At 47.1% G+C, this 12659-nt stretch overlaps 1 protein-coding gene across 1 annotated transcript; it reads right to left on the minus strand.

Annotated features, from left to right (window-relative positions):
* Positions 1-5115: 5115 nt before the first annotated feature.
* On the minus strand, positions 5116-12320 carry LOC138661484 (zinc finger protein 436-like). Its single transcript, XM_069746195.1, has 2 exons — positions 12250-12320; positions 5116-6503 (listed from the first exon to the last, which is right to left on the minus strand). The coding sequence occupies exon 2, from the start codon at positions 6321-6323 to the stop codon at positions 5541-5543; it is 783 nt and encodes a 260-aa protein (XP_069602296.1). The 5' UTR covers positions 6324-6503; positions 12250-12320; the 3' UTR covers positions 5116-5540.
* Between the last annotated feature and the right edge of the window lie 339 nt (positions 12321-12659).

Here is a 12659-nt window from a genome sequence, read left to right on the forward strand (position 1 = left end):
TTTTTCCTGGTACATATTCTGTTGTATTTTCGCACATGAGGCATGTCTACGCTCTTCTCCAGGAAAACCGTCTGAATCACAAAAAGCTGGAAGATTCAATGAATGGTTCACTGCAATGATGAGGGCCTGTTCACACATAGCATTTTTGCTGCGTTTTTTTTCCATGCAGAAAGCAGCGATTTACTGTAGCAGCAAAACCTTATTCATAAAAGCCGTTTTTTGTCCTGGCGGTTCTTCTTTAGACTGCACACGTTCACTGCTTTCAGCGGTTTTTACCCATTCAACTGAATGCATAAAAAAACGCATCAATAATGTGCGTAACTCAGGCAGCATTTTTCCTGCCACCACTCTGCGTTTTTCATGCAGACAAAAAACCGACTGCAAAAAAGCACTGTGCGAACGTCCGCTAAAGAATTCAAGGTTTCTTATTTTCTAACACATTATTTAGAAATATATTAGTGATTGTCAATACTCTGGGCCTCTGCTAGAGCCGCAGGGTGAAGGCCGTAACACGCCGGCAGGGATCCAGTATGGCTGCTTGGGTACGGACTCCATGTGCGCCCCAGGGTCATCTTCCTGCATAAACCCATTAATCTTCTTTTTCCCTTGGTAATACGATCTCTATCCAGCATAAGGATCCGGCCGTTAAGGTCAAGAACCTCCGCATGTATGGAACAATAGTGTAAGGGGCGTACATACAAGTCCATGGATCTGAAGGCCCCGTATCTAACCGCTTAGATACCACAGTCACTGTTCACCATGGCACCTCTACTGTATAACTGCTGTGATCGGAGCCATCTCTAATGTCACCAGTTCCCGACAAGTGGCTGCTGTGTAAATGGCTGGCACCCGCCGGGTATACAATGGGGGCTTTAGGGTACACTCACATAGCAAATAGAAAAAAAAAAAAAAAGGTCCCATTCTCATCCAGAAAAGTTGGATGATCTTTTCTCACTTGTCATCCGTGTACAATCTGTTTTTTTACTCTGCAGTTATTAATCTTTTAAAGGACAAGTTACAGTTTCCAATGCTACAGAATTGGAACGTGCTGTAAAAATTGGATGCCATACTGATGGTCCGAGTACTGATGGTCCGCACACTGAGGGTCCGCGTACTAGTCTGCACCACATGCAATTTTTTTTCTCATACACATGAGATTTTAAAGAGAAATTGCAGCACACTGATTACAGATGAGAAATACACATACACTAGACCTCATTTTCACCCACCTCTGTTCCATATCTAATCTCACAACCTCTCCTCCCTATCTGACCACCATCTACTCACCTTCTCATCCTTGTCCTCCTCACCTGCCCCCCAGGTCCAGCCACTACCATATCCTCGCAGAAACCTTGCACACCTTGACATTCATAGACTCTCATCTATCTGTGTCTTCCACCGCTTTCTATAACTCCACCCTCACATCAGCCATAGACTCAGTCGCCCCTCTCATGCATGGCAAAGTGCGACAAATTAATAGGCAACTCTGGCACAACAATCTCACCAAAAAACTTCGACAAGCATCCAGGGTCGCAGAGCGGCATTGGAAGAAAACACGCCTGCCTGACAACTTCACCACTTTCAAACAAGCTACACTTGCCTTCAAATTAGCCCTCACCTCTGCTAAACAGACCTATTTCACAAACTTTATATCTTCATTATCCAAAATCCAAAACAACTGTTCAGCACATTCAACTCTCTCCTTCGCCCACCACTGCCACCTCCAACTCCCCTTATCTCTTCTGAGGACTTTGCCACCTACTTCAAAAATAACATCGACTAAACAAGGCAAACCTTTACTGTTCCACCACCCCAACCACTCCATATACCAGACCTCTGCCCTTCCCTAATAACTTCCCTCTCCATCATTACTGAAGGAGAGATTACTCACCTCCTTTCCAAATCACGCCTCACCACCTGTGCATTTGACCCCATCCCTTCCCACCTGCTCCCCAACCTCACTAACACACCCATTCCAGCCCTAACCGATCTCTTCAACCTATCGCTATCTTCTGGTATCTTCCCCTCTGCCTTCAAACATGCCACCATTAAACCCATCCTCAAAAAACCTAACCTTGACACAACTGCTATGCCCAGCTATTGCCCCATATCACTGCTCCCGTTTGCTTCCAAACTCCTTGAGCAGCATGTCCATGCTCATCTTTCCTCCCACCTCCCATCTAACTCTCTCCTTGACAACCTCCAATCTGGCTTCCGCCCCCACCACTCCACCGAAACTGCTCTGAAAATTACTAATGACTTCCAGCCAAAGCCAACAGACAGTTCTCCATCCTCCTCCTTCTCGACCTGTCCTCTGCCTCCGACAGTCGACCACTGCCTACTGCTACAGATTCTTTCTTCCCTTGGCATAGAAGACCTTGCCCTGTCCTGGATTGCCTCATACCTTTCCGACCGCACATTTAGCCTTTCCCACTCCCACACTACCTCCTCATCTGTTGGTGTCCCTCAAGGCTCTGTCCTGGGGTCTCTACTCTTTTCTATCTATACCCTTGGCCTAGGACAACTCAAAGTCCCATGGCTTCCAGAACCACCTGTACGCGGACGACACTTAGATCTACATCTCTGGCCCAGATGTCACCTCTCTGTCCAGAATCCCAGAGTGTCTGTCAACCATATCCTCCTTCTTCACCTCTGGGTTCCTAAAATTCAATATAGACAAGACCAAACTCATCATCTTTCCTCCATCTCGCGTATCTCCCCTACCCAACCTATCTATTATGGTAAACAGCATCACACTCTCTCCCACACCTGAAATCCGCTGCCTTGGAGTAACTCTCGACTCCGCCCTGTCCTTCAAACCACACGTCCAAACTCTTGACACCTCCAACTCAAAAATATTTCCAGAATCCGTCCCTTCCTCAGCCCTCAATCTACTAAAACTCTTGTGCATGCCCTCATCATCTCCCGCCTTGATTACTGCAACACCCTCCTCTGTGGCCTCCCCGCTAACTCTCTTGCACTACTCCAGTCTGTCCTCAACGCTGCTGCCCGGCTAATCCACCTCTCTCCTCGCTACTCACATTTCTTCCCTCTGCAAATCCTTCCACTGGCTCCCAATTCCCCAACGAATCCATTTCATATTACTAACACTGACCTACAAAGCCATCCACAACCTTTCTCATCCATATATCTCTGAACTAATCTCACAATATCTTCCGATTATTCACCACCCTCGGATCCTTCAGACGGAACCTGAAAACCCATCTCTTCAGGAAAGCCTACAGCCTGCAATAACCATTCTGCCGCCTCACCAACGACCCGAGCTGCCGCCTCACCACCACCCGAGCTGCTGCACCCCCGACCTTCTGTCTCTTCCCCATTATCCCGTAGAATGTAAGTCCACAAGGACAGGGTCCTCTCCCCTCTGTACCAGTCTGTCATTGTAAATTTGTTTACTGTAAATGATATCTATAACTCTGCATGTAACCCCTTCTCATGTACAGCACCACGGAATTAATGACGCTATACAAATAAATAATAATAATCTGCACTGAATAACATTGGTCCGACTGAATTACCTTTATTTCTCGCTTTGCATTCATCCGATTTATATGCCAATGTGCGCAAACCCTAATAAAATTCCAACTGGTAAGAGTTTAGCAAAAAGATTTGCAGCACCCTGTATCCAAAACAGCAAGTCAATAGACAAGAGCCCCCTGAACTTCCTTTTAGCTGCAGCTTCCCTAGTGCTGCTTCCGATTTGTAGGTCCCCCACAGCGCCAAGTGTGCGTCGCAACGTAATGATGTTGAGGGGACTACACCTGCTGATAACAGATGTTCATTTATATTTCTGTCTGCTTATTGGGGAAGAATGGGACACATTCTGACCCCACAAGAGGCATACACATTTACCCCCTATATACGCCATATAAACAGTGCTCCATTCAAGTACTTAGCGCATCTCATAGTATATGTTATAGAGCACGTTACATCAGGACAGGGTATCATCACAAATCACGGCTGTTTACCCCCATTAGATACTGCAGTTACTAGAAGAAGGAGACTCTTCTTTACCCCATTGTTTACATCCCCCTTGCATACCAGGAACACCGCACAAGACCAGACAATATGCTGAAAAACCATGTAACAAAAACACAGAAGTTTGAGGATTCTGCTCAATGGAGCAAAGATACAAAACTGGAAATGTTAAATTCAGTTCAAGGGCAGCAACTACATTATTACGCGGGATAGAGGCCGCTCCTATATTACACGGGATGGAGGCCGCTCATATGCGGAGAGGTTGGAAAATTTGAGTTTTTTTAAAGGGAATCTGTCACCTACTTTTTCGTATATAAGCTTCGGCCACCGCCATCAGGGGCTTATCTACAGCATTCTGTATTGCATTTTGTAATGCTGTAGATAAGCCCCGGTGTAACCTGAAAGATAAGAAAAATAAGTTATATTATACTCACCCAGGGGCGGTCCAGTCCGATGGGCATCGCGGTCCAGGTTCGGCGCCTCCCATCTACATGCGATGACATCCTTTGCCTTGCTTCCTGTCGTGGCTCCTGCGCAGGTGTACTGTATCTGCCCTACCCGGACCGCGACGCCCATAGGACCAGACCGCCCCTGGGTGAGTATAATCTAACTTGTTTTTCTTATCTTTCAGGATACATCGGGGGCTTATCTTCAACATTACAGAATGCTGTAGATAAGCCCCTGACTGCGGTGGCCGAAGCTTATATATACGAAAAATTAGGTGACAGATTCCCTTTAAGCTTAGAAAAAAAGACGCCTCAGAGGAGATCTCATTTACATGGATAAATACTTGTGCGGTCAGAACAGGGGCTGGCACATGACTTATTCCTACCAAAGAAGATACCAAGGACCATGGGGCAATAATTACAAGTGGAAGAAAGGCGATTCCTGCAGCTAAATAGGAAAGGGTTCTTTAAAGTTAGAGCAGTCAGACTGTGGAATGCCGACCACAAGAGGTAGTAATGGCCGACACCATAACAGCTCTTATACAAGGGCTGGATGATTTCCTCGAAAAACATAACATTGCGAGTTATAGTTAAATAAGTGACAAATGAACAATTTGTGGAGAACAGTTGAACTTGATGGACTGAGGGCTTTTTTCAACCTTTGTAACTATGTATAAAAAAAGAATCATAAATTTTATTTGTCCCCAAGAATGGAATCATTAAAAATTACAAATCACGCGCTCAGAAAACAAACCCTCACATGGCTGCATCCACCAAAAAATAAAGACTTTATAGGTCTCAGAATATGCCGGTCATACCATCAAACAAATACAGAAATGTCTCCAAATTCACGTCTCAGAACTGACACAGACAAGTGCTGGATTCTGATGATTCCTCCAAGGTGCATCAGCTCGAGCTTTCATATATTAGAAATTATGAGGAGAAAAGTCGAGGTGATGAGTCCTGTAACAGTCTCTGACCACTTTGTAATAATTACAATTAATAAAACAGAATTCCTTATTTTCTCTCTTTGTTATTGTAACGGCCTCTCAGGATCGAAGATCCAGCTGATTTGGCCAGATATCATGGACAATGTCAATGTTGACTTTCTAATTTGAGTGCCGCATGCTTTACATGTACTTTTTTGTGCTTGATGAGGCTGGAGTTTTGATTGAAGGCTTTCCCGCATTGGTTACAGACATACGGTCTCTCTCCGGAGTGAGTTCTCTGATGCTCAGTCAGGTTTGACCTCTGCGTGTAGCTCTTCCCGCAGGCCCTGCACGTGTACGGCCTCAGCCCCGTGTGAGCTCTCTGGTGAGCAATGAGGTTGGAGATCTGAGTGAACCGTCGGCCGCATTCGCTGCAGGAGAACGGTTGCTCCCCTCTGTGCGCCCTCAGATGCGTAACGAGGTGAGAACTATGAGAGAACCTTTTCCCACACTCTGTGCACACATAAGGACGCTCTCCTGTGTGCGCCCTCTGATGGGTCACAAGGTTGGATACAAGAGTAAACCTTTTTTCGCAGTCGCTGCAGACATACGGCTTCTCGCCCGAGTGTGCCCTGTGATGTGCGATTAGGTTTGAGCTGTCAGTAAAAGTTTTTTCGCAGTCGCTGCAGGCGTATGGCCGCTCTCCTGTATGCATCCTCTGGTGTTTTACAAGATTTGAGTTATCCGTAAAGCCTTTGCTGCAGATGATGCAGATGTACGGCTTCTCCCCGGTGTGGAGCCTATGGTGTGTAACCAGCGATGATCTCCGGGTGAAACTTTTCCCACAATCTGTACATGTAAACCTCTTTCCATCCCCGGGCTGCGCCTGTTCATCCTCACACGGTGTAATGTTTGGGGCAGTGATTGCTCTTGGGTGACTTTTCTCCATTTTTCACCTTGTGTCTCTTTATGACTGGATGGAGTTTCTTGACATTCGGGCGACTCAGTGACACGCACCCGCCTCTGTAAGTCTGAGCGTTGTGTCTCCTACAGTGGAATCACTTGACATCTCTCATCATTGATGGAAGGATGGTAACAGGAGCTCAGACGTACAGACGCGGCTGAAAATCTGTGAAAACAGAAAAACATTTTATTTTTTTAAAATAATAATTTAAACTTCTTATATTGTTCCATAATCAAGTTCTGATGCTCAAGTCCCATCGTAGGCAGCTGTGAAAGAGCAGGCGGAAAAACAATCACTGTCACCAGATTACAGCTACACAACACAAAGCAAAGGGCGGTGCTCTGAGCTCTCACAACAATGCAAATCACCCGCCGCACACTCCACAAGACTCGCCATATACCGGAAACACCCCACAAGACCCGCCGTATACAGAGAAAACCCCTCAAGACCCGCCATATACAGAGAAAACCCCACAAGACCTGCCGTATACCAGGAACACCCCACAAGACCTGCCGTATACCAGGAACACCCCACAAGACCTGCTGTATACCAGAGAAAATCCCACAAGACCTGCTGTATACCGGGAACACCCCACAAGACCTGCCGTATACCAGGAACACCCCTCAAGACCCGCCGTATACCGGGAGCACCCCACAAGACCCGCCGTATACAGAGAAAACCCCACAAGACCTGCCGTATACAGAGAAAACCCCACAAGACCTGCTGTATACCGGGAACACCGCTCAAGACCTGCCGTATACCGGGAACACCCCACAAGACCTGCCGTATACAGAGAAAACCCCACAAGACCTGCAGTATACAGAGAAAACCCCACAAGACCTGCTGTTTACCGGGAACATCCCTCAAGACCCGCCGTATACAGAGAAAACCCCACAAGACCCGCCGTATACAGAGAAAACCCCCACAAGACCCGCCGTATACAGAGAAAACCCCACAAGACCCGCCGTATACAGAGAAAACCCCACAAGACCTGCCGTATACCGGGAACACCGCTCAAGACCTATAATAATAATAATAATAATTTTTATTTATATAGCGCCAACATATTCCGCAGCGCTTTACAAATTATAGAGGGGACTTGTACATACAATAGACATTACAGCATAACAGAAATACAGTTCAAAACAGATATCAAGAGGAGTGAGGGCCCTGCTCGTAAGCTTACAAACTATGAGGAAAAGGGGAGACACGAGAGGTGGATGGTAACAATTGCTATAGTTATTCGGACCAGCCATAGTGTAAGGCTTGGGTGTTCATGTAAAGCTGCATGAACCAGTTAATTAATTTTTTTTTTTTTTTTTTAATATAGGCCACACAGGGATCGTTAGGTTAATGCATTGAGGCGGTAGGCCAGTCTGAACAAATGAGTTTTTAGGGCACGCTTAAAACTGTGGGGATTGGGGATTAATCGTATTATCCTAGGTAGTGCATTCCAAAGAATCGGCGCAGCACGTGTAAAGTCTTGGAGACGGGAGTGGGAGGTTCTGATTATTGAGGATGCTAACCTGAGGTCATCAGCGGAGCGGAGGGCACGGGTAGGGTGGTAGACTGAGACCAGAGAGGAGATGTAGGGTGGTGCTGAGCCATGGAGTGCTTTGTGGATGAGGGTAGTAGTTTTGTACTGGATTCTTGAGTGGATGGGTAACCAGTGTAATGACTGGCACAAGGTAGAGGCATCGGTGTAACGGTTGGTGAGGAATATGATCCTGGCAGCAGCATTCAGGACAGATTGGAGCGGGGAGAGTTTGGTAAGAGGGAGGCCGATTAGTAGAGAGTTACAATAGTCCAGACGAGAATGAATAAGTGAAACAGTAAGAGTTTTTGCAGAGTCGAAAGTAAGAAAAGGGCGAATTCTAGAAATGTTTTTGAGATGCAGGTAAGAAGAGCGAGCCAGTGATCGGATGTGGGGGGTGAATGAAAGGTCAGAATCAAGGATGACCCCAAGGCAGCGGGCATGTTGCTTTGGAGTAATGGTGGAACCGCAAACGGAGATGGCAATGTCAGGCAAAGGTAGGTTAGTAGAGGGAGAAAACACGAGGAGTTCAGTTTTTGACAGGTTTAGTTTCAGATAGAGGGAGGACATGATGCTAGAGACAGCGGTAAGACAATCACTGGTGTTTTCTAATAAGGCAGGCGTGAGATTAGGAGAAGAAGTGTATAGTTGGGTGTCGTCAGCATAGAGATGGTACTGGAAGCCAAATCTACTGATTGTTTGTCCAATAGGGGCAGTATACAAAGAGAAGAGGAGGGGGCCTAGGACTGATCCTTGAGGAACCCCAACAGTAAGGGGAAGGTGAGAGGAGGAGGAACCAGCGAAACATACAGTGAAGGATCGGTCAGAGAGATAGGAGGAGAACCAGGAGAGAACGGTGTCCTTGAGGCCGATGGAGCGGAGCATAGTGAGGAGGAGCTGATGATCCACAGTATCAAATGCTGCAGAGAGATCCAAGAGAATTAGCATGGAGTAGTGACCATTAGATTTAGCTGTTAGTAGGTCATTAGAGACTTTAGTGAGGGCAGTTTCAGTAGAGTGTAAAGAGCGGAAACCAGATTGAAGAGGGTCGAGAAGAGAGTTATCTGAGAGATAGCGGGTAAGACGGGAGTGGACCAGGCGTTCGAGGAGTTTAGAGATGAAGGGAAGATTAGAGACAGGTCTATAATTAGCGGCACAGTTTTGGTCGAGGGATGGTTTTTTAAGTAATGGATGTATGATGGCATGCTTAAATGAGGAGGGAAAAATACCGGAAGTGAGGGAAAGGTTGAATATTTTTGTTAGGTGAGAGGTGACAGCCGGGGAAAGGGACTGGAGGAAATGTGACGGAATGGGGTCACTGGTGCAAGTGGTCGGGCGAGAAGATGCAAGGAGCCTGCTTACTTCTTCTTCTGTAACTGGTTCAAAGTCAGAGAGTGAACTAGATGCAGTGGGGGAGGGAGGACAGTGCATGGTATGAAGAGATTGGGAGATGATTTCCTGTCGAATATGGTCAATTTTTTCTTTGAAGTAATTGGCCAGATTGTCAGCACGGAGATCCGTGGTTGGGGCCTGCGCTCTTGGGTTGAGTAGGGACTGGAACGTGTCAAAGAGACGTTTAGGGTTATTGGACAGGGAGGTGATGAGGGTGTTGAAGTAGGTTTGTTTGGAGAGGTGAAGGGCAGAATTGTATGTCTTTAGCATGAACTTATAATGGATGAAATCTTCGGGTAGATTAGATTTTCTCCACAGACGTTCTGCGCACCTGGAGCACCGCTGCAGGAAACGTGTTTGCAGCGTGTGCCACGGTTGTTGCCGTCTGTGCCGAGTTGTTTTATGTATAGGAGGAGCAGCTTCATCCAGGGCACTTTGCAGGGTTTCATTGTAATGCTTCAGAGCAGAATCAGGACATGAGATGGAGGAGATTGGGGCCAATGAGGACTGCAAGTTCTTCATAAGTTCCTGGGTGTTAATGGCCTGTATGTTTCTATAAGTGTGGAAAGTGGGGGTGACCTGAGCGGGATGGCAGTTCTTGATAGAGAATGAAAGAAGGTGGTGGTCAGAGAGTGGGAGAGGGGAGTTTGTGAAATCATCCACTGAGCAAAGCCGGGAGAAGACCAAGTCAAGGGAGTTTCCATCTTCATGTGTTGGCGAGTTAGTATGCTGCGAGAGGCCGAAAGAGGAGGTTAGAGCCAAAAGGTGAGAAGCAGATGGGGAGAGGGGAGAGGCAATAGGGATGTTGAAATCACCCATGATAAGGGTGGGGGTGTCACAGGAAAGAAAGTGTGGAAGCCAGGTGGCAAAGTGATCCAGGAACTGATGAGAGGGGCCGGGAGGACGATACACCACCACCACTCGCATGGAGAAGGGGACGTAGAGTCTGACCACATGGACCTCAAAGGAAGGGAAGACAAGTGAGGGTACTTGGGGGATAACTTGGAAAGTACATTTTGGTGAAAGGAGCAGACCAACGCCTCCACCTGCTCTGTTGTCCGATCTTGGGGTATGAGAAAAGTGTAGTGCACCATATGAAAGAGCAGCAGCAGCAGTGGTGTCTGACTGCTGGATCCAGGTTTCAGTAAGAGCCAGGAGATTAAGAGAATTAGAAAGGAAGAAGTCATGAATGAAGGAGAGTTTATTACACACAGAGCGAGAATTCCAAAGGGCACAATTCAAAGAGACAGAAGGCATGCAGGGAATATTAATAAGGTTAGAGGGGTTTCTGGGTGTAGCAATTGGGAGGTTTGACTGGCTATAACATGGGGGGCCGGGGTTTGGAGAGATGTCTCCAGCAACTAGGAGGAGGAGGATCGAAAGAGTGAGCAGATGGTTAAGTGATTTGTGAGAGCGTCTCTTGTGTTGGATGGTGGGACTGAATGGATCTGCGCTGCTAAGCAATGTGAACAGAGCATGAGTGCTATACATAGGAGAGGCAAGGACAGAGGGGCCGATATGGATGGAGTGTAGAGAGTTAATGCAAGGGCGGTGAATGTGAGTGAATGCAGCAGCCAGGATATAGAATATGCAAATAAATATGGTGAGTATTTGTGTTGTTTCAAGTGAATAGGGAATAGATTTAGATTGTCTTACCTGTCTCCTGCCCTGTCTATCTGCCATGTTATAACTGCCGAGTACTTAGAAAAAAAAGTACTTTGAATAAAAAATACACGAATAACAGTGCACGAATGCACCCCTGCATGAATGCTTCCCCAAGCTAAGTCTACATTTATAGAAGGCTAGCCCTTAGATCTTCCTATTTTTTTTTTTTTTTTTTTTGTGTTAAAGCTCGTTAGCAATCAATCAAACTCAGTTGAGACAACAGGACACAATAAATGTAGTGATCAGATAAACAAATGTCCAGGTCTACATGGATCATAGACCACTTTGAAACAGTTATGTGATCTCGCTGAGTAAGGACATGCAAAGTCAGATTAAATATCTATAAACACAAAAAATGCATAATAGGATGACTAACATATATAGATATATGCAGGATTCAATGCCGAAGATGGAATGACTCAGATACCATTCAAGCTGCTTGCTGTCAGGGACTGGAGCAATAGACATGCAGGATATTTCAGCTCAGAGAATGAATGATCTGTTTACCATTCAAGCTGCTTGCTGTCAGGGACTGGAGCAATAGACATGCAGGATATTTCAGCTGCCGTATACCGGGAACACCCCACAAGACCTGCCGTATACAGAGAAAACCCCACAAGACCTGCCGTATACCGGGAACACCGCTCAAGACCTGCCGTATACCGGGAACACCCCACAAGACCTGCCGTATACAGAGAAAACCCCACAAGACCTGCAGTATACAGAGAAAACCCCACAAGACCTGCCATATACTGGGAACACCGCTCAAGACCTGCCGTATACCGGGAACACCCCACAAGACCTGCCGTATACAGAGAAAACCCCACAAGACCTGCCGTGTACCGGGAACATTCCACAAGACCTGCCGTATACCGGGGACACCCCACAAGACCTGCCGTATACAGAGAAAACCCCACAAGACCTGCCGTGTACCGGGAACATTCCACAAGACCTGCCGTATACCGGGGACACCCCACAAGACCTGCCGTATACAGAGAAAACCCCACAAGACCTGCCGTGTACCGGGAACACCCCACAAGACCTGCCGTATACAGAGAAAACCCCACAAGACCTGCCGTGTACCGGGAACACCCCACAAGACCTGCCGTATACAGAGAAAACCCCACAAGACCTGCCGTGTACCGGGAACATTCCACAAGACCTGCCGTATACCGGGGACACCCCACAAGACCTGCCGTATACAGAGAAAACCCCACAAGACCCACCGTATACCGGGAACACCCCACAAGATCTGCCGTATACCGGGAACACCCCACAACCCCCGCCACCTCTGCTCCCCCCAAGTCCTGCTGCACCTACCTGAGCCCATAGGTAGAAACTGGTTCCTGGTGGAGTTAAGGACCTGTGATGATGATGTGATCATGTGACCTGACTTGTGGGAGGAGTCAGGCTGTGAGGATTGAGGAGTCATGTGACATGTGCAGCAGAGCTCCTCCTCCTCTGCAGATACAACGCTCCGCTCTTCTGAGAAGGATTTCTGCTCCCCCCGCTCTGTAACATTACGGGGTCTCCACTCTGTGCCTGAGTTTTCTTCCACTTTTCAATAATATCACTCACAGGTGATGCTGGTATCAGTGACCTCTGCATCATCGGGCTCAGGACTCCTCCATGTCTGACATTAGTGTCCTCAGCCACATAGTGCAATCACTGATCGTACAGTGTGATACTGAGCTGTGCATCTAATCCTCTCCTGTGTGATACTGACTGCT

The sequence above is a fragment of the Ranitomeya imitator genome, chromosome 2, assembly GCF_032444005.1.
Source record: "Ranitomeya imitator isolate aRanImi1 chromosome 2, aRanImi1.pri, whole genome shotgun sequence".
Lineage (NCBI taxonomy): Eukaryota > Metazoa > Chordata > Amphibia > Anura > Dendrobatidae > Ranitomeya > Ranitomeya imitator.

Bases quoted from the DNA above. Each gene is read 5' to 3' on its own strand.
- LOC138661484 (XM_069746195.1), bottom strand. From the start codon at position 6,323: ATGGAGAAAAGTCACCCAAGAGCAATCACTGCCCCAAACATTACACCG.